General features: G+C 44.7%; 3 protein-coding genes across 4 annotated transcripts; 1 reads left to right on the forward strand and 2 right to left on the reverse strand.

Moving 5' to 3' along the window:
* Nucleotides 1–1,828: 1,828 nt before the first annotated feature.
* On the reverse strand, nt 1,829–3,668 carry LOC124685208 (60S ribosomal protein L35a-1-like). The gene is made up of 4 exons (XM_047219541.1): nt 3,546–3,668; nt 3,236–3,464; nt 3,090–3,132; nt 1,829–2,029 (listed from the first exon to the last, which is right to left on the reverse strand). The coding sequence occupies exons 1-3, from the start codon at nt 3,611–3,613 to the stop codon at nt 3,091–3,093; spliced, it is 339 nt and encodes a 112-aa protein (XP_047075497.1). The 5' UTR covers nt 3,614–3,668; the 3' UTR covers nt 1,829–2,029; nt 3,090.
* Nucleotides 3,669–4,023: 355 nt separating this feature from the next.
* LOC124685207 lies at nt 4,024–10,656 on the forward strand. Of its 2 annotated transcripts, XR_006997324.1 has the most exons (10): nt 4,024–4,106; nt 4,418–5,730; nt 5,827–6,187; nt 6,631–6,715; nt 7,259–7,315; nt 7,997–8,056; nt 8,146–8,364; nt 8,468–9,526; nt 9,870–10,180; nt 10,308–10,656. XR_006997324.1 is itself a non-coding variant. In XM_047219540.1 (9 exons), the coding sequence occupies exons 2-9, from the start codon at nt 4,524–4,526 to the stop codon at nt 10,074–10,076; spliced, it is 3,255 nt and encodes a 1,084-aa protein (XP_047075496.1). In that variant the 5' UTR covers nt 4,024–4,106; nt 4,418–4,523; the 3' UTR covers nt 10,077–10,656. The 2 variants fall into 2 exon arrangements, 1 of the variants encoding a protein (XP_047075496.1); XM_047219540.1 differs by having other exon boundaries at nt 9,870–10,656.
* Nucleotides 10,657–10,903: 247 nt separating this feature from the next.
* Nucleotides 10,904–12,009, reverse strand: LOC124671063 (hydroxyproline O-galactosyltransferase GALT3-like). Its single transcript, XM_047207502.1, has 2 exons — nt 11,265–12,009; nt 10,904–11,143 (listed from the first exon to the last, which is right to left on the reverse strand). Exons 1-2 carry the CDS (start codon nt 12,007–12,009, stop codon nt 10,908–10,910), a joined length of 981 nt encoding a protein of 326 aa, XP_047063458.1. The 3' UTR covers nt 10,904–10,907.
* Nucleotides 12,010–25,513: the final 13,504 nt, after the last annotated feature.

A 25,513-nucleotide genomic window follows, 5' to 3' on the forward strand; every position in this document is an offset into this window, starting at 1 on the left:
GAAGTGGAGTGGAGTGGGTGTGTATCGGGAGGCAGATAGACAGGCCAGGGGCGGACAAGGGGAGGACGCAAGCGGCCAACGATCGGCGTCCACGACCACGCAAACTTATCCTAGATTTGGGCCGGCTTTGGGTCATCCCAGACACCGCGGCCATCCGTTTTTGGGATGGGTCCGCGTGCTAGACCATGTTTTTGTCTGGTTCGACACATCCGGCCGCGCGGCCACGGGATAGTTCGCCGCGTTGAAGATGCCCTAACAGAGTTCTGCTCCCCTCAGGTGAGTTCTCAACGGATACACCATGTGGTAAATAATGGAGGCAGTGACATCATCCGTCAACATGATATAGAGGTAGATGGGCCCATTCTCAGACTTTATGAAGGGTAAGCAGGCACATACAGGAAAAAGGCAGCACAACGTGCATAACAAGTTCTGAAGCATGACAAGAGGAATGAGCACAGAAGTGGTTCAATTACTGCCACCGACATAATTTTACCTCCAACAGCACAACAAGGTGGGTAACAAAAGCAAAATCATCTACTAAGAGCATCTCCAACATGGGCGACTTATATCCCCGCGCTATACATACGTTGCAGTGCGCTGTAAACAGATACCGCGCGCGGTGGTGAAAGTTTCCCCGCCGGAAGCGCGATTTTGCGGCGCGTGCTCGAGCGGAAAAAGTGTTCCTCCGCCGGGCGCGCCATTATGCAGTGCGCGGCGCGTCGCGAACGGCTAGTTCGACCGTTTCATTTCAAAATAAATCAAACAAAATATGAAAATTTAATCGAAAATACGAAATATATTAAAAGTTCAACGATACATCGCCACATTTTATTTTAAACTAGTCTAATCCTACTCCGATTCCCAGTCGTAGTCCGACGAGTGGCTGCTCGGAGTAGTCTCCGACACCGGCGTCGAAGTCCACTCGAAGGAGGAGGAGGAGGAGGAGAGGATGATGGTGGACGGTCCTGCGCCGTTTTTCTTCTCCTACTCCTTCCTCGCCGCCTTCTCGGCCCTCGCCGCGGAGTCCGCCTGGCGCTTCTCGCGGCTCGCCTTTTTCTTCGCCTTCGCCGCCGCCTTCTGCGCGTAGAAGGCTTCCGTGGTGGCGACGTCTTCGGGGATTGGCGCGCCCACTCAAGGCGGAGGGCCTCGTCGCGCTCGGCGATGAGGAGGCGCTGCTCGAGCTCCCGTTGGCGGCGCTGCTGCTCGCGCGTGATGCCCGGCGATGGCGGCAAGAGCTGCTCTGCCTGCTCCCGCGTCCAGACGTCGTGAAAATTCATCGTCCGGCGGGAGCGTCCGAGGTGCCAGGCGACAGTGTCGTACGCCCGCGCCGCCTGGTGCGCCATGTCGAATGTCCCGAGGCGGATCTGCTCGTCACCGGAGCGGATATCCGTGTCGAAGCGGCCGCTCAGCCGCGCCCGAACACCTTGGTAGTCGAAGGCGGAGTGGCGACGCAAAGGCATCTTCGGAAGAAGAGCGGTGGGAAGAGACACGGAATGGCGCATGGATCTTCAGACGGTTGGCGCGTCACATTTATAACGCGCGCATCAGCCCACGCTACAACTTTCCCACGTGGAACAGCGCAAACGCGCGAACTTTCCCGCACGGGCACGACAAAAAATATTAGCGCGCGCCTGGTGGAGATGCTCTAAGATAATCCAATGTGTGCCAAACAACTGGATAGATAGTATCGAGACTTTACGGAACAAGCAACTCATCGAAATGCCTAAATGCACAAAGCAAAGAAAGCCGCGGCTACTGAACGTCAAACTAACTGGGTATCAACTAGTGAAATAGAAGCAAGATACCACTGATTAAACAAGACAGCAAATAACACTATGAAACTGTGCTGATATAGAGCAATACTAAATGGTCCACACATTCGACAACATGTCTAGCCAAAACTTCCACAGGTTCTCAGAATACATGAACAGTTTCAAGTTGCCAACATAAAATAGATTCGCCATAAATGACATTTTCAGCCCATGACAATAGCAATAAGTAAGCATTACTGGCCCTAGCTCAACAAAACCTGCAATTGAACAAATGAAGACAAAAGGCAGAATTAGTAAAGCAAAACAAAAGGGTGTAAATATCAGATACAAGAAATAAAAGATTATGTTCACAAAACTTAAAAGCATCAAGATGAATCTTATTTAGAAAAATATACAACAAGAAATGGTATAGTATCATATAGCAGTGCCAAACTGTCAGCTAACAAAAATAAAGAATACTCCAAGAAAAGTGTCCCAGACATGATAATTTCAATTTATTCTGAGTCAAGTGCCATGAAAGTATAGCACTGGATAAACTTTAAATGGTACAGTTTTTGCTAATTTGTTGATCTAATATGGTCACAGGCTTTCTTAAAACAACATGCCAAGGCAGCAAAGACATGTTATTGCCTACAAAAGCTGTAAGCTTTTGGAAATAGAGAAAGGTGTGTCCCAGAACTGATGATGGCAAAGCACTCTAGAAAGATGCAACACAGCACATGCTATATAAATCTTTTAATGGGTATTTCTATTGATTATATGTGCAAGTTTTGATAGTAGTATTAGAGTTTGTAACCAATTTGCAGTAAGAAGTAAAAACTTCTCAGTGTCATAAAGCAGCAACATTAAGTGTCACAAAACAAGGATAATATTACTATTAAAATTTCACAAAATGAAATTGTCACTTAAAACAATGGGAAATAACATAACAGGCATGTGTATCCAACGATGGTCACAGATCAATTGACCATAGAACAATATAGAGTTACAAATCCCACTGTCAGGATTAACTAACATGAGCCCATTAGTGGGTAAGAATTAAAAGCTCACAAAATAGACATGTACTACAAGTAGGAGCACATGACAACGATAAACCAGACTAGATATGGTCATATCCCGAACCATATATCGACACCACACCATATTCATCTTATGCAATATCCTAGTCTACACATTCAGCTTTATTATTCCTATGGTTCAGACAACAGTTGAGCATAGGCTAAAAAGGATTTACAGTAATCATGTAATGGCATATCACAATGAACATGACTCCACATTGAACAAGGAAACAAAAGTCAAAATCGTGCTGATGCTAACCTTAGATACTGCTCGGGTACATGAACACCCTGACCTTGCGTCCCTGCACACAAAGCAAAGCAACAATAACCTCAGCACAAAGCACATCGCAACAAGGTTGCATCAGCAGTAGGAGAAGCGCCGCTGGGCTAGTCAGGGTCACTCACCATGGACTCGGCGGGGAGGTTGGACTTGAACTGGGCGCGGACGACGCCGGAGTTTCCGTGCGGGCGGATGACCTTGCCCCAGAGGCAGCGGTAGTGGGTGCCGTTGCTCTTGGTCTTGGCCTTGTAGACGTAGGCGAGGCGCTTCCCGGCGTACCACGCCACGTCCTCCTTGGTGTTGACCCCCTCGATCTGCACCAGCGACGTGTTCTCGTACTGGTTCGACTTGGACCTGCAACACCGCCGCCGTTAGCGCGCCGCTCCATCATGAAATGGCCAGATCCGTGGGGGGAGAAGGGGCCGCTCTGCTCACCTCTTGAATCCGAGGATGGTGCCCCGGACGTAGAGCCTGACGCGCTGGCCGGTGCGTCCCTTCACCATGGCTGCTTCTTCCTTGCGCCGCCGGAGACGAGAGCTCGGAGGTTTGGGGAGGCTTCGTGGGGATGACGATGCGACGGCGGCGGCAGCGGGGGCGGCTTATATGTAGGGAGCGCCTGGTTTCTGGACGGTCAGGATCGCCGAGGCGCTCGAGATGGACGGCCTCGATCTGTCTCCGCGCGGTGGGTTGGAGCGAGCTAGGGTTTTGCGTCATGGGCCGTAGTTGGGCTGGCTTGTTTCATGGGCCACGTGGACCTCACTAGGCCCATTTGGCAGCTTTCTCGTCGGGCCGTGACCCGGCTCGGGTCGTTTCGCCACGGAAACAGTGTTGTTCCCCGTCGGCGTGGTCAGGCTGCTCCGCTTCCGCCGCCGAGCTGCCGAGGCCGCTCTTCCCTAGAGCTCGCCACCGGCGCCGAGCTCTCCTTAGAGCAGAGCTCGTCGAGAACCTAGTCCACCGCTCTTCTCGCCCCTGGGTGGAGGTCACCGGGTCTAGTTTGTAAGCCCTAATTTTACCTCCTCCCTCTGACTGTTTTTATCAATTTCTCCGCGATTTTCCAAGACGCGGTCGGTTAGTCACGAATTTGGTGATACCTTGCGAAATTCTTTCCCCCTCACAGGAAAGTGTGTGAATTCGCGTGTTTTGCTACTAGGGCTCGAATGTGCTCGGTAACTGGTCAATTTTGTTCCTAGTTTATCGTTCTTATGATTCGATTGCGCTGCTTACTGTCTTGCGTGTTAGTGAATGCATCAGTTATATGTATTAGTCTCAAGTTTCATTGATGTGTCTCCTGTCTTTATTTCTCGCAGGCACATTTTATGATTGTTTAATTCATCTCCCTGACTTCACCTAATGAATGACAGAGTGTAGCAGCAAATCCTACTGTTTGTCTAAGCTACCCTTGTTTCATATATAATGGAAGTCGATGACGATGTGGAGGACGATTTCGACCCTTTACTTCTGCTCAGAACACCATCTGAGACCTCGTCAAGCCTAACCTCAGAGGATGAATGCGAGAAAACTAGCTCTGGAAATCAACCAAGCACTCTCCGCGGTAGTCCTGGTAATAAAAACACAGGTGATTCTGCGCTTCCTCACAAAAGATTCCCAGCTAAAGGTGCGTGTGGAGAAAATGTTCCAGAGAGCCCTTCTACACAGCTGTGTCATGAGAATGGAGAAGTTCTTGTTAATGGATTGGGAAAGGAGTCCTTACAGACAGAAATGTCCCTCTCTTTATCAGTACCGAGTTCTCATCCTCTATTGGTTGAAGCTAGCGAGGAAGGTGCAATCTCTAGGTGGACACGGGCAGGACACTCTCTGGCAAACTACGCATTCGAGGAATTAGATACCTTTCTCCAGCAATCTGACGATGAGGGTAACCTGCAGAATATAGATGAGGAAGAGGAATATCGCAAGTTTCTTGCAGCTGTCTTATCTGGTGGAGGTGATGACACACAGGCCTGCCAGGGGAATGAAACCCAGGATGAAGATGTGAATGATGCAGACTTTGAGCTCAGAATTGAGGGGACCCTCGAAAGCAATGGTCATGGAAATGTTGAGAGCTATGAAAACATAAATGGTGGGAATGAAAAAGATGCCCATAGGCCTCGGACTAGGAAGAATAGACCCAAGTTGTCTAGGGCAACTAAATCTAATGTACGGCCGATTCTGCCAAATAGCTCATCTGCGCTCTTGGCTCCTCAAAATGATTCCCCCAACATCAATGCCCCTTCCTCATCGTCATCAGTAAATGGCGCTGCTGTAGTGGAGGGATTTACTGATGAGCAACTTGGCCATTTGCATATGATGATATATGAACATGTTCAGCTCATGATCCAAACCTTCTCTCTATCTGTTCTTGACCCATCTAAACAGCGTGTGGCTGTTGATATTAAAAAAATGATAGTTGAGTTGGTTGGCCACCGTGATCAAGCATTGGCTAGGACAAACACTATCCATCGACAATTCTGTTTCGAAAGGCAGCATCTCCAGTCAGCAATTGATGCTTCTTGTGAGAGCTCACAATGCCAATGGAATCCAGTAATTAGGAATCCTGTTATGTCCATCCTTGATGTCTCACCACTTCATTTGGCCCTCAGTTATTTAAGTGATGTTGCAGCCTGTAAGTCTGCAAAAATGGATATGCTCAATTTTTAATTTACTTTTCTTCATTTTTTTACAATCGCTTAAGCATCTTTCTTTTTTGCTTAATTCACAGCTGTTGTGAAGCACAGAAAAAGCCTTGTGGATGGCACCGCAGACAAGACCCACTCTAGGAAAGAACCTCTTTTTGCTTCACCGGTTCTTAGCACCGGCAAAGATGCTAACAATGTTTCTCAGGACAAATCAAATAATGTATCCACAGCATCACCAGCTTTACCTGGGCAGTTACATCCCAAGAAAACATTAGCTGCTACCCTTGTTGAGAGTAGTAAAAAGGAGACGATTGCTCTTGTTCCATTTGACATTGCAAGATTGGCACAGAGATTTTATCCGCTTTTCAATTTTTTCCTATTTCCTCGTAAGCCACCTCCTGCAGCTATGGTCCAGAGAGTGAACTTCACTGATGCAGAGGACGGGTATGATTTACATCTTTGCCGGCGTTTTAAATTCACGCATTAGAGTTTTCTTTCCTGTTAATTTGAATCTATCCCTGATTTTCAATCACAGTCCATTGCCATGCTATCGTAAAAATGTAAGATTCAACGGAAGCTGAGTGAAAAAGTTTGTGTTCGCAGTCTGCTGAAGTTGTACTGTTCTCATTCCTGTGGTACTGGCATTGTTTATGCAGTTCGTGTCTGGCTTTACTAAGCTGCCCATTCATCTTCATATTTTTTTTTCTTAAGGTCTCCTTTTGGGTGGTTAATCATATTAAGTTTGCTATGCTTTTGTTCCACTTTCTTAACATGATGTCATATATATTGTTCCTTTTCAACTGCATGATTAAATAACATTTGAATACACATGTGCTATCATTTTTTTTTCATGGTTATGGCAATCTTTGTCTCTGTTCTGCCTGCAGATTATTAGCTCTAGGGATTCTGGAACTTAATAGTGACTGGGATGCGATACAAAAGCGTTTTCTTCCTTGCAAATCAACGCGTCAGGTTATATGGTTATGTCGTTTATTTGTTGAAAACTTTACTTCAAGCCTATATTTTCTTTATGTTCTAAAAGTCCATACTTTTCTACGATTTTAGTAGATGTACCAACTTTGCGTTTTCTCATTTGTTTGGTACCCTCGGTGCTTGCATCTCCTTACAACCGACTTCATCTGACTATCTGAAAATATGAAGAAAATAGAATTCACTTTAAGAATCTGTATTGCAAACAATTCATTGCATTGACATGCGAACTTTCACATTGCTGGCGCTACTGGTGGCCTATTGTGTTATCTACTCTCAATAACTGATACACCAGATTACGAGCTCTTAGATCCTCAATTTCAACAAAATCTACTGCCTGCAATTTGTTCTGCTTTTGCTTTTGTCTTGACCTCTAATCTCAGCTTAAAAGTTACAACCATAACTACAGGCCTTCTGAGCAAATTTCTATTTTGCCCAGTGCCACAGCCTAAGTTCAGTCTTTTGAGCAAGTTGTCTCTGTTGTATGTTTTATGCGCATTCAATAACATAACTTTTGTATTGTAGATATATGTGAGACAAAAGAACCGCACCGCAACCAATGCTCCTGATAATCCAGTTAAGGTAAGTGTAATCTTTCCGTTTACTGGTACATAAGATGCTTCATTAACTCGTGTAAGCCTGTAAGAAAAAAATGCTGAAGGTCTTAACTGATTAGCATAGTAAGGTGTGTCAGTTGATGCCATAATCTTGTTCCGAAACTGATCTATGAATCCTCTGCAGAGATTTAGTTTTTCTATAATGATATTTTGAGCAGTGAAGTTCCTGCAGAAGTACAAGTACTATTTTGAATTGCCAATGTTTGAACCTTTTATTTATTTAAACTTCACACCTTTTAGTAAGTACAAGCAGTATTTGTTTTGTATGCCAACAGTAAAGGAAGGCTAATAAAGTTTCCATGGGAAACTTTTAAAGCCTATTTCCGTAATATGGACCATACCACATTTGGTTGTTTTCATAATCAAAAACAAACTTGGGAAATGATTTCTTACCAGCTCTGTTTTTAAAAGGGCAGAGAATGATATCAAAATTTACAGTGCCTTTTATGACTGGAAGCTTGAAAGAGCACCCTCCTGCGTGTCGTAAAAGAGTAGGTCAGCATGCCTTGTACCAAAAACCAAATACTGCTTTGGTACTGCGATGAACAAATCTTCGTGTTGTACTGTCTGTGATGTTGATCTCCTTGACTATCATTTTTCCAAAAATCAACATACTACTGAGCATATTTTGTTTGAAACAATGCAGGAAGTGCGCCGTATGAAGAATTCTCCATTGAGTACTGAGGAAATACAGCGTGTCGAAGAGGTGTTCGTACTTGTATCTGCTGCCTATCTTTTGTTACCTCTTGGATTGCTATTTATTTACCTTTTCCCTATTCTGTACGGCCTATGCAGGGGCTCAAGATATTCAAAAATGATTGGACATCTGTTTGGAAGTTTAATCTGCCATATAGAGATCCTGCACAGCTCCAACGTCAGTGGAGAGTTGCTACTGGAGTCCAGCGATCTTACAGTAAAAGTGACGCGTTAAAAGAAAAGAGGAGAGCATATGAAGCGAAGAGGAGAAAAAGAAAAGCTTCAATGCCTGATTCACGAGTAGATCGTGAGCAGGAGGTTAGTGTGTTTCTGAATTTGCAAGATACCCATAAGATATCTGAATGTATATGTCCATGTACAGTTGTGTAATTGGGCACACTCTACAATGTTTTTTTGACAGGCTGATAATGATGCTTCTGAGGGTGTTGAAAGTGATGACGATCTGTATGCAAATGAAGCACTTTTAGCAGACACAGAGAATAGGAGCGTCAACATGATGCAGACGGGCACACGCCCCGATGACGAATGTGGTGCAGCACATGGCTGCTTTGACCAGCATAGCAGAAATAGTTTGAGATGTGGTTTGAGTGCCTCATATATACCTTTTAGCTCTTGTGCTTCTGATGGCCCTTCAACTAAGAGGGTATTTGATGGCACCTTGGACGAACTCCAAGCTTCACAAATTGGTAAAGAGAAAGGTAGTCATGTGGTCAAGTTGGCCCCAGATTTGCCTGCGGTAAACCTTCCTCCTTCTGTCCGTATAATACCTCAGAAGGAATTTGATCAGAATGCAGCACACTTTAATGGCACCTCAGATAATGCAGAAAAGGATCTGTTTCCTGTGCCGCCTCCAACCTTTACAGAATGTGTTTATACACAGCTAAACCTTTTCGCCGATCGTAGTACTAGTGATAGATTAGAACAACATGGGACTTTAAATGGAAGTGTGATAGAAGATGGTTATGAGCAAGATTTTCTGATGCATCCTTTGAATAAAAATCTTAGTCATTCAAGAAACTATGACCTTTTCCCTTTTGAGAACGTTCCGGTTGAGAAAAGTAATAAGCAGAAAGCTCCTGCAAATGCTAATACTGTCGACTTCCATCCTCTACTGCAAAGAACAGAAGCTGAGATGCATGGGGAAGTACCAGAAGAGGTCTGCCATCAGTTTGCTAATCAATCTGACTGTCACGTGAAATCCATTAGTAAATTAAGCACTCCGCTAGACGGGTCTATCAAGGGCAGAGCTAGTATTTCAAATCTAGACCCTGGAAATGCTTGTTCTCATCGTGGCATTGAAGAGCCCAGTGAAGAAGCAATGCAAGGCGTTGTAATGGAACAAGAAGAATTAAGTGATTCCGAGGAAGATAGCCAACATGTGGTTTTTGAATGTGAGGAAATTGATGATTCTGAAGAGGAGCAAGTTAAGGATGCAGAACCCTGTTTGACTGGAAATAAGGTAATGCTTGGTGTTTCATCTTGTAGCGTTAACATATATAACGTTCATGAATCTGTTGTAGCACTGTACTGTGATTTTTCACTCTTCTGGTATGCTATGATTAAATGTCAAATATGTTTATTGCACTGGGCTGCTTTTTCAGCATGGTTTGTCTTGTACGATTGGTATTGTATTTCTTGGAGTGATACTCACATGCTGTGCTAATAAAATGATCAATTGATTACTGTTTTGTGATGAAAAATAAAGTATCTTTCCTGCATGATCTGAATGTGTTTGCACCTTCTCTGCATGTTGTTTTTTCCTCTTCAAGTTCGCTGATACCTATAGATATTTCATTGTGCAGGGAACTTCAGCATCAGTTGTTTGTTTGGACTTCCAAGAAAGTAATGATCAAGGGTTAGAACAGGTGGCTAAACAGGGTGCAAGTTTAACGCATAAATCACATGGGTCTTCTATTGCAAGGTCAGGCAGAGCAAAGTTGAAGCCGGAGAAGGCAATGCGCATGGGAACTAGAAGAAGCGAACGGTTAGCGTCGAACAAGCGAACCTAGCCAGGTCAAAACCACAAGAACTAGAGGTCAGCAGCAAGAGGCAGGTGTTGAACTCAAGCCAGTTATTCAACAATATCTAGAAAGACCCCTGCCCCGAGTTAAAGGTCTTTCCTTCCATTTCTTTGTAACCGGGTATCACCTTGATTCATGCGGCAGATGATAATGGACGGATGGCTAACTGTAATTTGTAGTTACCTGCACTGCTGAGCTGATTGCTTCCAATTGATGCAGCGTGTGCTGGAGACAGACCATCTGTCAACCATACATCAGCACAAATCCCTCGTAAGATGATCGCTTGAACATGGAAAGAAGAACCAGAGGCTAGACTTGTCCATGTCGAACTGAGTAGAAAAACTGAAATGTTGAGGATGGACTACTGTATTTTGGGATGTGTCGCTAACAAGATCAACTAGCTGTCTGGTGCATTCCTTTCCCTGTAGGAAAGATCTAAGCAGCCTGGTTTGGCATGCCTCAGGATGGTGAGAGGTCCGTTTTAGATTGAAATGTGCACATGTAATTTGTAACATGAGCTAATGTTGGTGTATCATGGAAATCGATCAATGATGGCGGCTTTTCATCATATGTTTATTCTTCTAGCTGGCTTTTATCAAACGCTGCTTACGTGGAAGTTACTCAAATACCTATTGGCAAGTGCAGAATTTTCCAGTGAATGTTGCGGTGATTGAACTGTGTACAATGAAATTCATGTGAAACCACAAACAGGCTGCTGTTAGGACGGCAGTTTAAATTTACAACCCTGCAAATTTACAAGACTTTCACATCAAAATAAGAATCTCCCTAAAAGGCTGTAGGTTCAGAATAAGAATCTCCCTAAAAGGCTGTAGGTTCTTGAAGCTTGCTGGAGGGATCCAACTGGGTGGCGTTGAAGTGCTCCAATGTGTGTGCCCACCTGATGTCCTCCTTGAGCTGATGCACACCAATGGTGTCCTCCAAGAAATCCTTGGCCTGGGCACTCTTGTAGTCATACATCCTGGGGAAGATGTTCACCCTGTTCTTTGCCTTGTTGCCCATGTTTAGCCAGTTCCCCGTGGTCACATCTTCTACACCTGGTGGAAATACAGAACAAAAAATAACCATTATTAATGAGTTCAAAAGAAAAAGAAAACCATTACTTTTGCTACGTTCCGAAGATCACAAGCCGGAAAATTAGCGTGAAGCGCTGCGTACCTTTGGCCTCGCTTCTGACCATGTCGGAGGTGGCGATCCACTGGACGAGGTCCCAGGACAGAACGTAGCCCATGCCGAGCATGAACGGCGGCGACTTCCTGTTCATGAACGGCAGGCCCACGCCGTAGTACATGTCCCCCCTCGGCGCCCGCCGCAGCGTCTCCACCAGCTCGTCCAGCCGTAGGTACGTGTCGTCGTCCACCTTCATCACGTAGTCGTACGGCCGGACGTCCAAGTCCCCGCCACTGCCGCCGCCGCCGAGCATCATCGCCGGTAGGCCGGCGAAGTAGTCGTACGTCTTGCCCCCCTCCGCGCTCTCGGTGCAGTTGAAGAGCAGCACGTCGCCGTAGGCCTGGCTCTCGAGCGCCACGAACGCGCGCTGCTCGGCCGTCATCGGCCGCGCGCAGAGCGCGAACCGGACGTCCACCCGCGCGGCGCCGCGGAGCGCGGGCGTCTGCTGCAGCGCGTACGCCATGCGGATGAGGTGCCGCCGGGAGTGCTTCTTGGCCATCGTGTGCACGCCGACTAGGATGCTGAGCTCCGGCCGGCGGCGATCCTGCTCCTCGTCAGCGGCTTCCGATGCCGCCGGTGGTGCGATTCCACCGGTGAAGCAGCCGATGGCGTCCGCCGGGTTGCGCAGGTAGGCGGGGAAGGTGACGCAAAGGACAGTGAGTAGGAGGACGAGGGCCATGAGGAAATAGGTCGGCCGCCCGAGGTAGGACGAGGACGAGGCCGACGATGACATGGCTCTTGTTGTTGTTGTCGACCTCCTGCACTGCTGTGCGCAATGGTGCAGCTCATATATGCATACCTATATACTGCTATGGTCAGAGGTGTGGACGAAAATTTACAAGGTACAATTCTGCCAATATTGCTCGACTTATGGACTGCATTTGCTACGGAAATTCTACCTACAGTTGCAACTTTGCCTTTAGTTTTTTTCTCCATTGCTAAGTGCAACCAACGCAAGGTTTTTTTCCTCGCTATCGAAAAGTACCGGTGGACACTTATGTTTCCGGTTACCGAAATATTGGTTATGCTGGTCAAAATACCATCTAGCATCCTTCAAACGAATTAAAACTTCATCTAAAATTTATCAAATTTACCTGAATTTGAGAAAATTATAAACATACGGGTAAATACCGGCTGATATTTTCTTACGACGGTGGGCGACGAGAAATACCGACTGAGAAATAAAACCCTACTCCCGCGTACGTAGGATAAAACTGACTGCTATCTTTCTCCTCTCATGCATAGGCGGATCTACCATCCCTTTTGCCCAGGCAGTCGCCCAGGCTTCCGGCCGGCTGGCAAGCCTATTTTCCCTCCAATTTCATATCATTTTGATAAAAATTTAGCACACCAAGCTTGTTTGTCCAGGCTTCAAAATTTTCTTAGGTCCGCCTATGCTCTCATGTTCCGTGGCTGCTCAGTGCTCACCGCTCAGCTCGGCGTTCGGAGTCCGCTGTTGCGCACGCTCCGTTGTCTTCCTCTGTTTCCCCACTTCATCTGTAAAACTCGTGCTCAGAAGAAGATATCGTGAACATGTGCGTACGTGCCAGGTTTTGGACCGCGTCGCGTTGACAATCGTTGGCTGGCGTCTGATTCTTCCATAATGACAGCCATGCATGCATGCTCTCCAACTCAACCAAATCATTCAAGAACCCCAAACTGGTTCATGTCAAACGAGGCTCACGCGATACTTAATTTTTTGTTTGAGAATATTTTGGAGTTTTGTTGACCTCGTGAGAGCCCTATGGAAACCACATGCAGCTGGAATTTTATATAGTACTCTCTTCGTACCGGTTTACATGGCAAATACGTATTTCGAGAAAAACTTTGACTACTAATTTGGTCAACAAAATATAAAATATATATCATAAAAATTTACTGTTGAAAACTTCTTTTGAATATGAATTTAATGGTATAATTTTTGTGACGCATATCTTATATTTTGTTGTTTTCTCGAAATGCATGATTGCCATGTAAACCGGTATGGAGGTAGTAGTGAGGATACTACCTAAGAGTGAATGTTGACACCGACACTCGTTAGTAAAGGCAACGATGTGTTATATGACAGTATATTATGATGGATCTAGCATTCATAAATCTGTATTTTGGATGTTTCTTGTTTAAATATTTATCATTAATTTTTTTCCAAGGGAAATATTGTTGACAAAAAATATTTAAGTTATTTTTGAGAAAAAAAATTGAATTGTTTACCGCCGCATAATTTAAAACGACGTGAAATTATATTATCGGTATATTTCTGAAACATGGAAAAGGAGTTACCACACTCATTGATTAAGATGAAGAGAATTGGTGACTTATATAGCAAACAAAAAATCAGGTGAAAACCGTTACAAAAGACATTAAACGACAAACACAGCTCGAAAGTCGAAACGAGCTACCTACAAATCCCATGACCACAAAACGTTCTGACGATAGCTCCCAACCACACTAGTTGTGCAGACTCCCAACAGCTGATCTCAGCATAACATTGTGTCACAATGAAAGAATGCCGCAACCAAGATGGCAAGCCGGAGAGGCTAAAAACTGGTCATCAAGCCAAGCATTCCTTATGGAACTTGATTTTGCTCTTGTTTGACTTTATCTTAAAGTATATTCGTGTAAAGAGTGATTTAGGGAGCATATACACAGGAACGGAGCCGATGGGAACTCATCACCGGGCACAACCGAGTGTTGACCTGGATATCCATTCCTTGGTTTACTTGCACGAAATGTGTGTTGCTGTTGCTAATATGTTTTTGATTTTCTTTCTCTAGTAGTATTATATATTAATTCGTGTTACAGACGTTGGATTCATTTATAGGAGTACTCTAGATTGAGAACCAATATGTAGTCAGATGATTAGGAGGACACTGACACCTTCACACCGCCATAGTTCAAATCGCAGGTTTAGGTTGATACTTTGGTGTCTTATAAGGTTGGAATATTTTTCAATGGGAGACGACGTTCCCGTTGACAGCAAGCTCATGTGACGACTTCGTCAATCTCAAGTCCTGCCAGATCAGTTTTTTGGATTCGGTCTCTCGAATGCAAGGACGGAGTTGCTTCATTTGGCCACCAATGATTTTTGCAAATCTCTCACTAAATCTACATTAATTACTACTCCCTCCGTTTCTAAAATAAACCATATAGTTTTTGGCATGGAAATTAAAGAACGCATATTGAGAGACAATTTCACCAGGTTTGGATGGGATTACCCCTATACATTTCACATGAGAAAATAGAGGACTTTGCATAAGATAAGAAAATATAATTAAATCCCTCAAAAAGTTTTCCATACAAGTGGTATGTCACACTAAAGCCTATATTCTGAAATTTTTCTCGAAAAAACTGTATAGCTTATATTCAGAAACAAAGCGAGTATTTATTTGTGAAGCTGACACCAATCAGATCAAATTTCTAGCATCATCCCTGCTCGAATGTGTTCATTGGGTAGGATGCGTGTACGCACGTTCGTATAAATAAGTGTATGTACATATGTGTGAGCGTCTACCTTCGTGTTGTGTTTCGAAGAAAAAAATACTCCAGATTAATTTGCACAACCGACACATGCGTTGGCTCGAAATTCCATTCGTCCATTTACTAGCTCGATTGGAAGGACATGTCGCTGCTGTTTGCCAGTGCCCAGTGGCTTTCCTTTGATTTGATTCTTTTTTTTTTTTTTGCTAGTGTGCGACACACATGTTCTTGTTAATTAGAAGTCGTCTTATGGATCTCCACGTACTTCATACACGAGGCTACCAGCGTGTGGAACAATGACGACTCGATCGGCTGATAAAATTGGTAATTAACATGAAGACAGCGGGCACGCCGTCGCTGTTCCTTGGTCTCTTGGCACTTCTTCTAGTCTGCCGAATCATCCGAATTTGTTTTTCCAAGAAGCCGTACGTGGACGCTGACACAGCTTAATTAGCTGCTTCTCTTTTTTAGGGCTCAACGGCTCAACTCGTGTTCTGATTAATCTCTTGTTCAACTCAAGCGACGGAGATCGAGGCACGGATCCCGCGACGCACCATTTGCATTTGTTGTCCAGCAGCTCGTGTGCTCCACTGCTCTGGTACCGGCTCTCGTCCCTCCCCTGCGGCCATGGGGGGTATAGGATATTCCTGAATTCTTCCGAGCACGCGCGTGCCAAACGGAAGTCTCGAGCGCTCACGCGCATGGTGGCGACCCGTTGATCGGCTCCCGGGCGAGGTGGGCCAGGCGTTTTTTTGTCGGGGCGCCCGTGCGTCAGTTGGTTGTCTAGAGCGCAGCCCAGACCGTCGTCTCAACCGCACCCCAAACTGGCCCATCCCGTCCCCTACCTCGGTCCACCTAACCCACGAGGCCACGAGCGGCACTCCAGCTGGCTACCTGCAGCCTCGCCGCCTACTGGCCGGGCGAGGAGGAGCACTGCCCGCCGCGGAGGGCCAACTCGCGCGAAGAGGTGCAGTCGCATCGCCAGGTTACTCTTCGTCGTCGTATGAGCCGCGCCTCTTGCCGGAGAAGCCAGGAGCCTAGGACCACCAGGCGGCCGGGATTGGCTGCTCTAAGTTGAAGCAGGGAGCCGGCCAAAGGCGAGGATGAAAAGGCTACAGCGAAGAAGAAGCCCCAGCTGCTGGACGAGGAGATCGATTACATCCACGTCCCGGTGATGGAGGATTCGAAGCCCAGACCTGCGCTAGCGCCATCGTCGCTCGGGATGTTGGGTGTGTGTGTCTGCATCGCTGCATGGAGGTAGCTGTCGTCCCGTGGCTAACTGGCTGGCGACGTACTTGTGTGTGCGGCAGCGTTGCCGTGTCTAGACCGTGGATCCATCCTGCTCCTAGCATGCCTGGCGTCAAAGCAACTTTAGTGTCCAACGACACAATTTTTGTACCTATCGTAGCAACTACAGTGCGTGAGAGAGCAACTTTGGTGCCTATCGACACGACGTTGGTGCGTGATGGCTAAGCTTTGGTGTCCTGCAAAGCAACTTTGGAGCCCTACGGAGCAATTTCGATGCCCGACGGAGAAATTTTGGTCCATGGCAAAGCAACTTTGGTGCCAATCAATAGAGCAACTCTAGTGCACGATAAAGCAACTTTGATGACCAATGATGCAATTCTCACGTGCGGTAAACTTTTTTCCTCTAATGCGTGCCAAAGCAATTTTGGTACCTGACAGCGCAACTTTCGTGTCGAAAGGGCAATTTTGTTGTAGACGGCGTGTGATTCTAGTGAGCGACAATCAACTTTTAGCGCCCTAGGGCAACTTCGGTGTCCGAAAACACAACTTTGTTTCGTGGCAAAGCAACTTTGATGCCAACATAGCAACCCGATGCGAGATAAAGAAACTTTGATGCCTAATGGTGCAATTCTCATGCGCGACTTTTTTTCCTCTCTTTATATGTTCTAGTTTTTTCTCATGTTCTTTTCGTCTCCAACGAGCAATCCATCTCAGAAAAACAATAAATAGAGCCGGCCAATCCCGCCACCCTTCCCCTTGTGTGTCTTGCGCCAAAGCAACTTTAGTGCCCGACGGCGCAATTTTTGTGCCTATGAGAGTAACTTTGGTTCCCGTTGACAAAACATTGGTGCGTGACGACCTAGTTTTGGTGTCCAACAAAGCAACTTTGAAGACCTAGAGAGCAATTTCGATGCCCAGCAGAGCAACTTTGGTTCATGTCAAAGCAACTTTGGTGCCAATAGAGTAACTCCGGGGCGCGATAAAGCAATTATTTTCTCTAATGCGTGCCAAAGCAGTTTTGGTGTTCGACGGCGCAACTTTGGTGTCGAAAGGGCAACTTTGGTGCCGGCGCGATTATAGTGAGCGGTAATCAACTTTTAGCGCCGATGGGCCACTTCAGTGTCCGACAACACAACTTTGGTGGCCCAAATAGCAACTTTGATGCCCAACAGAGCAAATTTGGTGCTAATAATGCGACTTTCGTGCCGATGGAGCAACTTTGGTGCACTTGAGTTCTCCGGCGTCTCTCCGGACTTTCCCGAGGGTCGCTCTTAACATCTCGGGAAACATCGATCGTCATCGATGCTGATGGCGACGCTCACTTCACAACATTTCTAGGCAATTTCATAAAATCGGAACATAACTTCAAATTTTTGTAACTATACTACAACTAGGAAAAATTACAACTACGTAATCTTTTAGTCAACAATTATTATATTTTATGATTTAAGGCAACAAACTAGTATTTTTAGCAACTATTATGTGATTATCGGCAACAAATTTGCATCTATACGTGGTTTTTAGGGAACAAACTATGGCTAGGCAAGAAACTAGCATTTTTAGCAACTATTATATGATTTTAGGCAACAAATACTGTACTTCTTTATATCTCACGTGACAAGTAGCAACTTCTCATTTACATGGGACCAACCACTCAATGTCTATCCCTTTCTCTACCCTATCTTCTTCCTCGCAGGCATCTCTCTCAATTTCCACTTTCCAGCCCGAGCTCGAGGCCGGGAGAGTGGAGCCCCACAGCGTGAGGTTGCTCCGGACCAGAGGCCATGTGCTGGGGCGGGAGTTGCATCGAGAGGAGTGGCATGGCAGCCAAGGTTCCGCGAGCTGCAGGGTTGGGACAGGCGCGTGGTCGCGTTGAGAATTTGTCGGCGGGCGGGAGGAGGCCGGCGGCAGGGATCCAAGCTCGCAGCATGTGCAGTGGGAGATGGGTAACCTGGACAGCAGCCTACGCGCGTTGGAGGGAAGCCGGCAGCGGGGGCGCGCGTCTGGAGTGGAGGCCGGCGGCGGAGGCGCTCGTCTAGATGGCAGGCCGCCGGCGAGCACGGTTGGTCGAGCGGCGCGCGCAGCGATCGGGGGTGATACTCTTGGCAGGAGCGAAAATTGGGCGAAGGCGATTCGGGAATGGAAAAGACGATTGACCAGAGCGGAAAATTGGGCCAAGGCCGGCATCTTTCCTTTTTCTATCGGAGCGGATAAACTTTCCTAAATCGGGTGTGTGCCAGAAACTACTATCGGGCAGCTGTGTGCCCGCTAGACGCATCCTAGGATATTTGCAATGGGTAATTTAAAGTAAAAAAGAAATTCAATAGAACACAACAGTTCTGATATCGAAGTGGAACCGTCTTCTTTGTATTTGAAGGTCTCTCCCATAATGTTTTCGATTCTCCACTGTTCTTCATCTCTGTTTTAGTGTGTTCTCACCACAAAATCAGTACATGCATACTTGCTCCCTCCGTTCGTGTTTAGTCGACGCCGGACATGCATACATGCTCTACTAGCTCGCCTCGACTCTGCGTCGATTAAACAAGAATGGAGGTAGTACATCATTATCGGATCAATTTGAGTCATCAATCAATCAATAATCTAACTCGCAGAGCAATTGTTGACTTGCTTGTTCTGAAATTGGAAAAGAAATTGCCTCCCGCCTTGCATTGGCGGACGCAGCGGGGGGCCGGGGGGGCCGTGGCCCACCCAGAAATCCAGCCAATTTTTTAGATACCCCATGAAAAAAGCCCAATTAGCCCAGCACCAAGTCACGTACACTAGCGATTCCCACTGAAGGCCAGCACGAGGACGCGATTCCCAGCGACCGACCGCCGCCGCCTCGACCGGCGACCAACCGCCGCCGCCCTGACCGATCGCCGCCGCGGCCCCGGCACCGCCGCCGCACGCGCCGCAGGCCCGCCCTCGACTAGACTGCCTGCCTGGCCGGCCGGCGATCTCTGCCCTCACCCATCCCCGACCAGTGCAGTAACCGCCGGCAGCCGCGCCGCTCTTCCCGCCGGCCGCCTCTCTCCCCGCGGCCCTGCTCTTCCCGCCGAGTCGCCGACGACAAGGTGATCTGCTGCCGTGCAGCCGCGCGCTCTCCTCTCTGCCTCTGTTATATGTTATTTACATATCCTCTCTGTTAGTCTGTTTGGTAAATTGCTTTGGTAAATTACAAATGTACACATGACGCAGTGTGTATTGTGTAACAAAGAAAATTGCTAAATTTCTAATATTTGAATGTTTTAATTGTGTAAGAATGAAGAGGGATAGCAAAATTGCGCTACTTTTTTTTAGAAACAAAGCATCAAAAACAAAGAAGATTGCATCAACACAGTTAGTAATACATGATGTAGAAATCCAAGATGGTGGGCTTGATTTCGATGACAAAGAGTATTTTCCGCAATGAGTTTAGTGGAAAACAAAGAGTATTTTCCATAATAAATTTAGTGAAAACCAAGTTGTGAAATAGTATGGGTGATAAGCTCTTGAACCATTGCTTAGTGACATTTATCGAGCGATGGGTGTTCATTCATGTAAGACTCTTTTAATATTTCGAACTATTTAATCGTGCACATTTGATTTTAATACTCCCTCCGGTTCATATTAATTGACTCTAATATAGATGTATCTAGACACATTTTAGTTCTAGATACATCTATATTGAAGTCAATTAATATGAATCGGACGGAGTATATGTATTGAACTCCAATGTTTACAACAAATTTGTCTTCTATATAGTTCATTACTTCATTATGCAAAGGTTTTTTCACATTTTGTGGATGTGCAAAAAAAAAATTTTTGAGGTGTGCCCCCCTTCAATTCTTTCCTGCGTCCGCCACTGCCGCCTTGTGTGATTGTGTGTCGCTGTTCAGCCACCCAGCAAGCCTGGAGCTGGACTGAAGCTCACGGGACTAGTACTGGAGCCAAAGCTACCAGTGTTGTTGGCTAAAAAGTTCAGTGAAGGTGCTATAGGCCAAGGAGGCAGCTATATTTGTGGGGCCGAATACTACTGCATGATTTTCTTTTTGCCAAAAGTAATGAGTATTCAGCTGATGAGCTGAATACCCATGAAACATGCATGTGTGCCCGCCAGTGCCTGTGGCCATACAAGCGGAGGAGGAGATCGACTCACTGGAGCGGATGCGGACGTTCCAGGAGGTGTTGGGATATCCTACTTCACTAGGTTAAGAGAACAATGTCTAGCCTTCCATCCATCATTCACATGAACAAATGACTAAAAATTCTAATTTAGTCTCCATATGAGAATATAAGGAATAGAAAAGAGAAAGGCATGGAGAGGAACATAGAAGCAACAAGAAGCTTCCTGTCAAACAAGAAAGCATTCTCTGAATACCCTGAAGTTCAGATGTACCACCTTGTCTCACTCGAGCTATGGTTGCGTCATCTTTAGTAAGATTGTTTCAATCTACAGCTGATAGAACAAATATTATTGTTTTTGTTCAAGATAATGAAATCTTGATGCATGACTCTCTAGTTCTACCTAGAGAAGAACATAATGTATTCCGCATCTGATCATAATACGCACAGTACTGGATGGCTTTGACTTGCAATTTTATCCTCACTAGTAAATTGCCCGTGCTACGCTACGAGAGAAAACCAAGTGAATAGCGAAAATCCACTTTTGAACTTCGGAGCATATGCTCCTGCTACCCATGATAATCATTTAAAAATATCAAAAACAAAAAATTGAACACAAATTCGGTGTGTAAATGTCGATATTATATGTGTGCACGCCAAATTTCGCAGAAAATTGACATGTTTTGTGTCTTGTATAAAAAAGGATAAAGAAATGCCTCGTAAAAAGCTTTTTAAAGTACCAAATTGTCTTTTTTGCACACGTCATAGAAAATGTCGGTTTTCCATGAAACAACTTTATGAGCATGTATAATGTCGAGATGTACGCATCAATTTTTTATCTAGATTTTTTTGACATTTTAAAGTATGTATAAAGTTATCTTAAAAACCGGGATCATATGCTCCCGGGTGCCAAAATGCCACGTCCAATGAATAGGGCTTACCTAAGTTATGGTGGAGTTTGTCCACTCTAATATTATTTATATATTAGTAATAGTCAAAAATAATAGACTAATAACTTGCTAATACCAATCAAAGATCTACCGGTGGAGCTTTTAACATCGCATTCTATATTTCATTCTTCAATATTTATTAATAGATAGAGCTTTAGTGACTGTATACCAAAGTGTCATGGCGACTTTATCTATGCCATTGCTCTTGGATCAAGATCCGGTCACGGAAGCTCCATTAAGTTACACTATTTTTCAGAACAATTTGAATTTTGAGTTAAAAATTTAGATCTATCGTATCCGTTGGATATCGATCCAAGAGCACTTATATAGACAAAGTCACCGTAAGACTTTAGTGCACAAAGTCTCGGAAGCTCCGTCCATTATTAATAATATATACCTCTTCACCGGGTATACAAGTACACCTTGTTTACGTGTCACCAAATATATATCATTGCATATGCATTAGAAATGTTTCCAATGTATTGTTTGGCATAATATATATTTATGGATCAACCTGATATTCCAAGTTGTTTCGGAATACAAAGCGGACTTGTATACATATTCCTTCCGTCCATGAATAAGTGTATGTTTTCCTTTTCTGAAAATTAGACATTTTCAAATTTGACCAATTTTTTACACAGAAATAGCAACATATGTGATATTAAATTACTATATTATATTATTATGCCATGTTAAGATAAATCAAGCGATATTAATTTAGTATCATCAATGCTCCATTTTTTCCTAGAAAGTTAGTCAATGTTAATAAAATTTGACTTGAAGCATTTCTAAACGTACAACTATTTTTTGGACGGAGGAAATAGACATGAGTAATTATTATTAATAGCCTCGAATTGTCAATTAGTTAGTAATCAAGCTTCTGTAAAAAAAATAGAAATGTATCATGATTCACGAGTAGCTCTAATTTAGACATTGACATACCTAGTAATTTTAGTTTAGGTGTGCGTCTGAATTCATGAACAATCGAAACGCCAATAAAAGTTCGGCAACCATCAAACTCACATAAATTCTTCTTTATTTGGTCGGTCACTGCCTAACATATTGTTTAGTATTATCTATGTCCATATAAGAATATTAAAAGTTTGTCTAAATTTAAATTTATGTAGACACTACTTAGCGTATAGAACTATAGATGCATCTGAATTTGGGAAAATCTTCGACATCAATTTATGGACGAAGAAGTATTTGCAACAAACATTGTTAACTCAAGAGAAATAACAAATCATGTCTCCGCCTAAAAGAAACTTCATCTTATCCAGAAGCCACCAGCATCATCTCTTGGTCTTCTCATCCAGCATTTCAGCGGAGAGATCTACAAATCTAACCAAAGCAACACTTTGGATTCAGCCGAGTTGCTGGAAGCCTGGAGCTCGTATGGCACTCAAGCTATACAAAGTTTCTCTCCATTTATTTCTCTTCGATCCACATATGTCAGCCCCATGTACACTACCACCGCCACCGACGCTACTTCGACCTTGGACCGAGCTGCCGCCTGCCACTTTGGCCTTCGCTGCCAGCGAGATCCTCCCTCAAATGAGCTCATGTGCCCTTGAACGACCACTGTCATGCGCGGCGGTTTGCCTGGTCCCACCTATCAGGTCCGAGAGAGGAGGTGGAGTGAACGGACGACCAACTCGGTTTTTATGAGTAGGAGGATTTGAGGGAGGGGGTCCAAGATAAGACATGATGTCTTCGTGTCGATGTTGCTACTGCAGTTAATTGTTTCTCAAGACATATGACATTGTCCAAGGTAATACGTAAGAGCATGCTATGGAGGCATATATTTCCTTTTATGATGAGCAACAATCTTTAAGGTAGTTCTCAAATGATGTTAAGATCGTCTCTTATTCATATGTGGGACATATGCACGAACTAAGCAACAAGAGAACACAAAACAAACAATTTAGACTTGTATGTTTGGAAAAATGCAACAATTTGTGGCACATTCCACATTCAAACTAACTTAGGCTTGGAATAGATGTGTAGAGAGGGGCAGCCCATTGAATCACTCAGTTCAAATATTCTCATTGAGCATCTTAGGCTTGGAATAGTCATGCATGCAACGCACGGCAAGAGTCAGAATGTTGTCATCGTCATGTCCAAGAAATCGATCCAGCTTGAACTTCGGACGAAATCGTCGTGAGCTCTGGGGTTCACTCGTTTGGTAGTGGGCCTGACAACTTTATCATGTGCAGATGTTTTCTTTTAAAAAGAATTGTCATCACCGTGCAGTGTAACACGGCTCAGCATGTATACGCTTCGGGAGACTGAAATTCTCACGCTCGCTCGATATAAAATTCGTAAACTTGTTAATTGGTGCCCCACCTCCAAGTGTTGTGGTGGTATGCACTCGAACGTACAGAAAACTTGGAAACTCATCGCCCATATCCAACTTGTGGATTCACTGATTTCGTTTACTGGAAGTCGCTATTGCTAAATAAGCTATAACATTTGGTTTTGGTTTTGATTTTGGCCTACGTGCGTGTCACAAATTGGATTTTTGTGTGCGTCACGCAACAGCTATTTGGCCACGCCGTCACTATATTGCCTTTTGGACGTTGCTAGAATTTCTTCTCGTGTCTTATCATCGATTTTTTTCTCAAGCCACGGACGTTAACGGGTCGTCGTTCAAGGGGCTAAGCCTAATTAGTTTTCAAATGGAAAATTGACTTTTTTTTTTAGATAATGGGCACTTTATTACTCAACAAGCAATTACACCCGACCTCTGCATAGCTAAGATGCACACAGCCGTTTTAACAAGTCTTATCAATGTTCTGGAACTAAAAACAGGCGAAATACATAACAAATGCAAATGTAAAACGCCTAGGAAGATGTAGGAGGTCCAATCCGTAGATTATGCTGCCACCCATGTAGGGAAAAAGTATCCCTCGCCGTATCCTCCAACCGTGTACAGACCTCCGTAAATAGGTCTCGGTTCTGCACCTTCTGAAGTGCAGACCACGAACGGAGAGTAGCTGTACATCTGTAAATAACCTGCATAAGAGAACAATCTTTGTTATTAAAAACTTTGTCATTTCTACTCAGCCATAGCGACCATATCATGGCAAACGCCCCCACCCTAATAAACGTTCTAAATCTGTGATCGATACCGTGTAGCCAATTACCAAAGATATTGGCCACGCTAGTTGGAGGATACAGATCTGAAGCTATTTGGATGCATGACCATATAGACCTGGCAAAGCGGCATTGGAAGAACAAATGCTTAATTGTCTCATCTTGTTGACAAAAAACACACTGCGAATTCCCATGCCAATTTCGTTTCAGAAGATTGTCTTTGGTTAGGATTACTCCACGACGCAGATACCAGCCAAAAATCTTAAATTTTAGCGGTATCTTCATCTTTCAAATCTTCTTGTTCTTATCAACTGGTATATCTGGTTGAAGGATGGCATTGTATAACGAACTTACAGAGAATTTCCCATTGGACTATAAGTTCCAACGAAACTCATCATGCCCTTTCGACAGCTGAACGGATGCCAAACGCAGCAGTAAGGCGTTCCATGCAATAAGTCTCAGACCGACTAAATCTCGTCTAAACGTCACATTCGGAGGTGAGGTTGCCATTACAGAAGCAATGGTATCACTTTTGCGACGGGCAATGCTGAAGATTGCTGGATATTGTTCTGAGAGGGGCCTATTCCCTAGCCATGTATCCTCCCAAAACCTTATCTGCGATCCATCCTTTATAATGAAAGTACCATATTTGAAAAAAAAATCTTCGTGGCCATTAGGCCAGCCCAAAAATGCGAGTCTCCCGGTTTCCAAAGGATCTGGGATAACGCTTTCTCTCCTATGTACTTCCTTCTAACCAAGGTTTGCCATACGCCATTCTCGGTCAGCAGTTTAAAAAGCCACTTCCCCAATAAGGCTGAGTTCTTGGCCTCGAGGTCATGAACTCCTAACCCACCCATATCTTTAGGTCGGCATACAACAGACCATTTGACCAGTCGATACTTCTTTTTCTCACTATCCCCTTGCCAAAAGAATCTCGATCTATAATAATCGAGTTTGTGTAAGACACCTTTTGGCAGGATGAAGAAGGAAATCATATACAACACCATATTGGTGAGTACAGAATTAATGAGAACCAATCTTCCTCCAAGAGATAGCAATTTACCTTTCCAACTACTAAGTCTCTTCTGTAGTCTTTCTTCGACTAGTTTCCATTCAGCTATCGTCAATCTCCGATGATGAATCGGAATACCCATATAGTTGATAGGAAACTGTCCTTGCCCACAACCAAACAGTTCCGAATAGTCGGCAACTGAGTCCTGAGCATTACCAAAACAGAACAATTCGCTTTTATGGAAGTTAATCTTGAGCCCTGATAAATGCTCGAAGGCATCCATAATCAGCTTAAGATTTCGAGCTTTATCAAGATCATGTTCCATAAATAAAATTGTATCATCGGCGTAT

The sequence above is a fragment of the Lolium rigidum genome, chromosome 1, assembly GCF_022539505.1.
Source record: "Lolium rigidum isolate FL_2022 chromosome 1, APGP_CSIRO_Lrig_0.1, whole genome shotgun sequence".
NCBI classification, from domain to species: Eukaryota; Viridiplantae; Streptophyta; class Magnoliopsida; order Poales; family Poaceae; genus Lolium; species Lolium rigidum.

Coding starts and splice junctions, on each gene's coding strand:
- LOC124685207 (XM_047219540.1), top strand. CDS start 4,524: ATGGAAGTCGATGACGATGTGGAGGACGATTTCGACCCTTTACTTCTG. Junction 5,731..5,826: donor TTTAAGTGATGTTGCAGCCT/GTAAGTCTGCAA, acceptor CTTAATTCACAG/CTGTTGTGAAGCACAGAAAA. Junction 7,316..7,996: donor CTCCTGATAATCCAGTTAAG/GTAAGTGTAATC, acceptor GAAACAATGCAG/GAAGTGCGCCGTATGAAGAA.
- LOC124671063 (XM_047207502.1), bottom strand. CDS start 12,009: ATGTCATCGTCGGCCTCGTCCTCGTCCTACCTCGGGCGGCCGACCTAT. Junction 11,144..11,264: donor GGTCAGAAGCGAGGCCAAAG/GTACGCAGCGCT, acceptor TATTTCCACCAG/GTGTAGAAGATGTGACCACG.
- LOC124685208 (XM_047219541.1), bottom strand. CDS start 3,613: ATGGTGAAGGGACGCACCGGCCAGCGCGTCAGGCTCTACGTCCGGGGC. Junction 3,465..3,545: donor ACCATCCTCGGATTCAAGAG/GTGAGCAGAGCG, acceptor GCGGTGTTGCAG/GTCCAAGTCGAACCAGTACG. Junction 3,133..3,235: donor ACCTCCCCGCCGAGTCCATG/GTGAGTGACCCT, acceptor CTTTGTGTGCAG/GGACGCAAGGTCAGGGTGTT.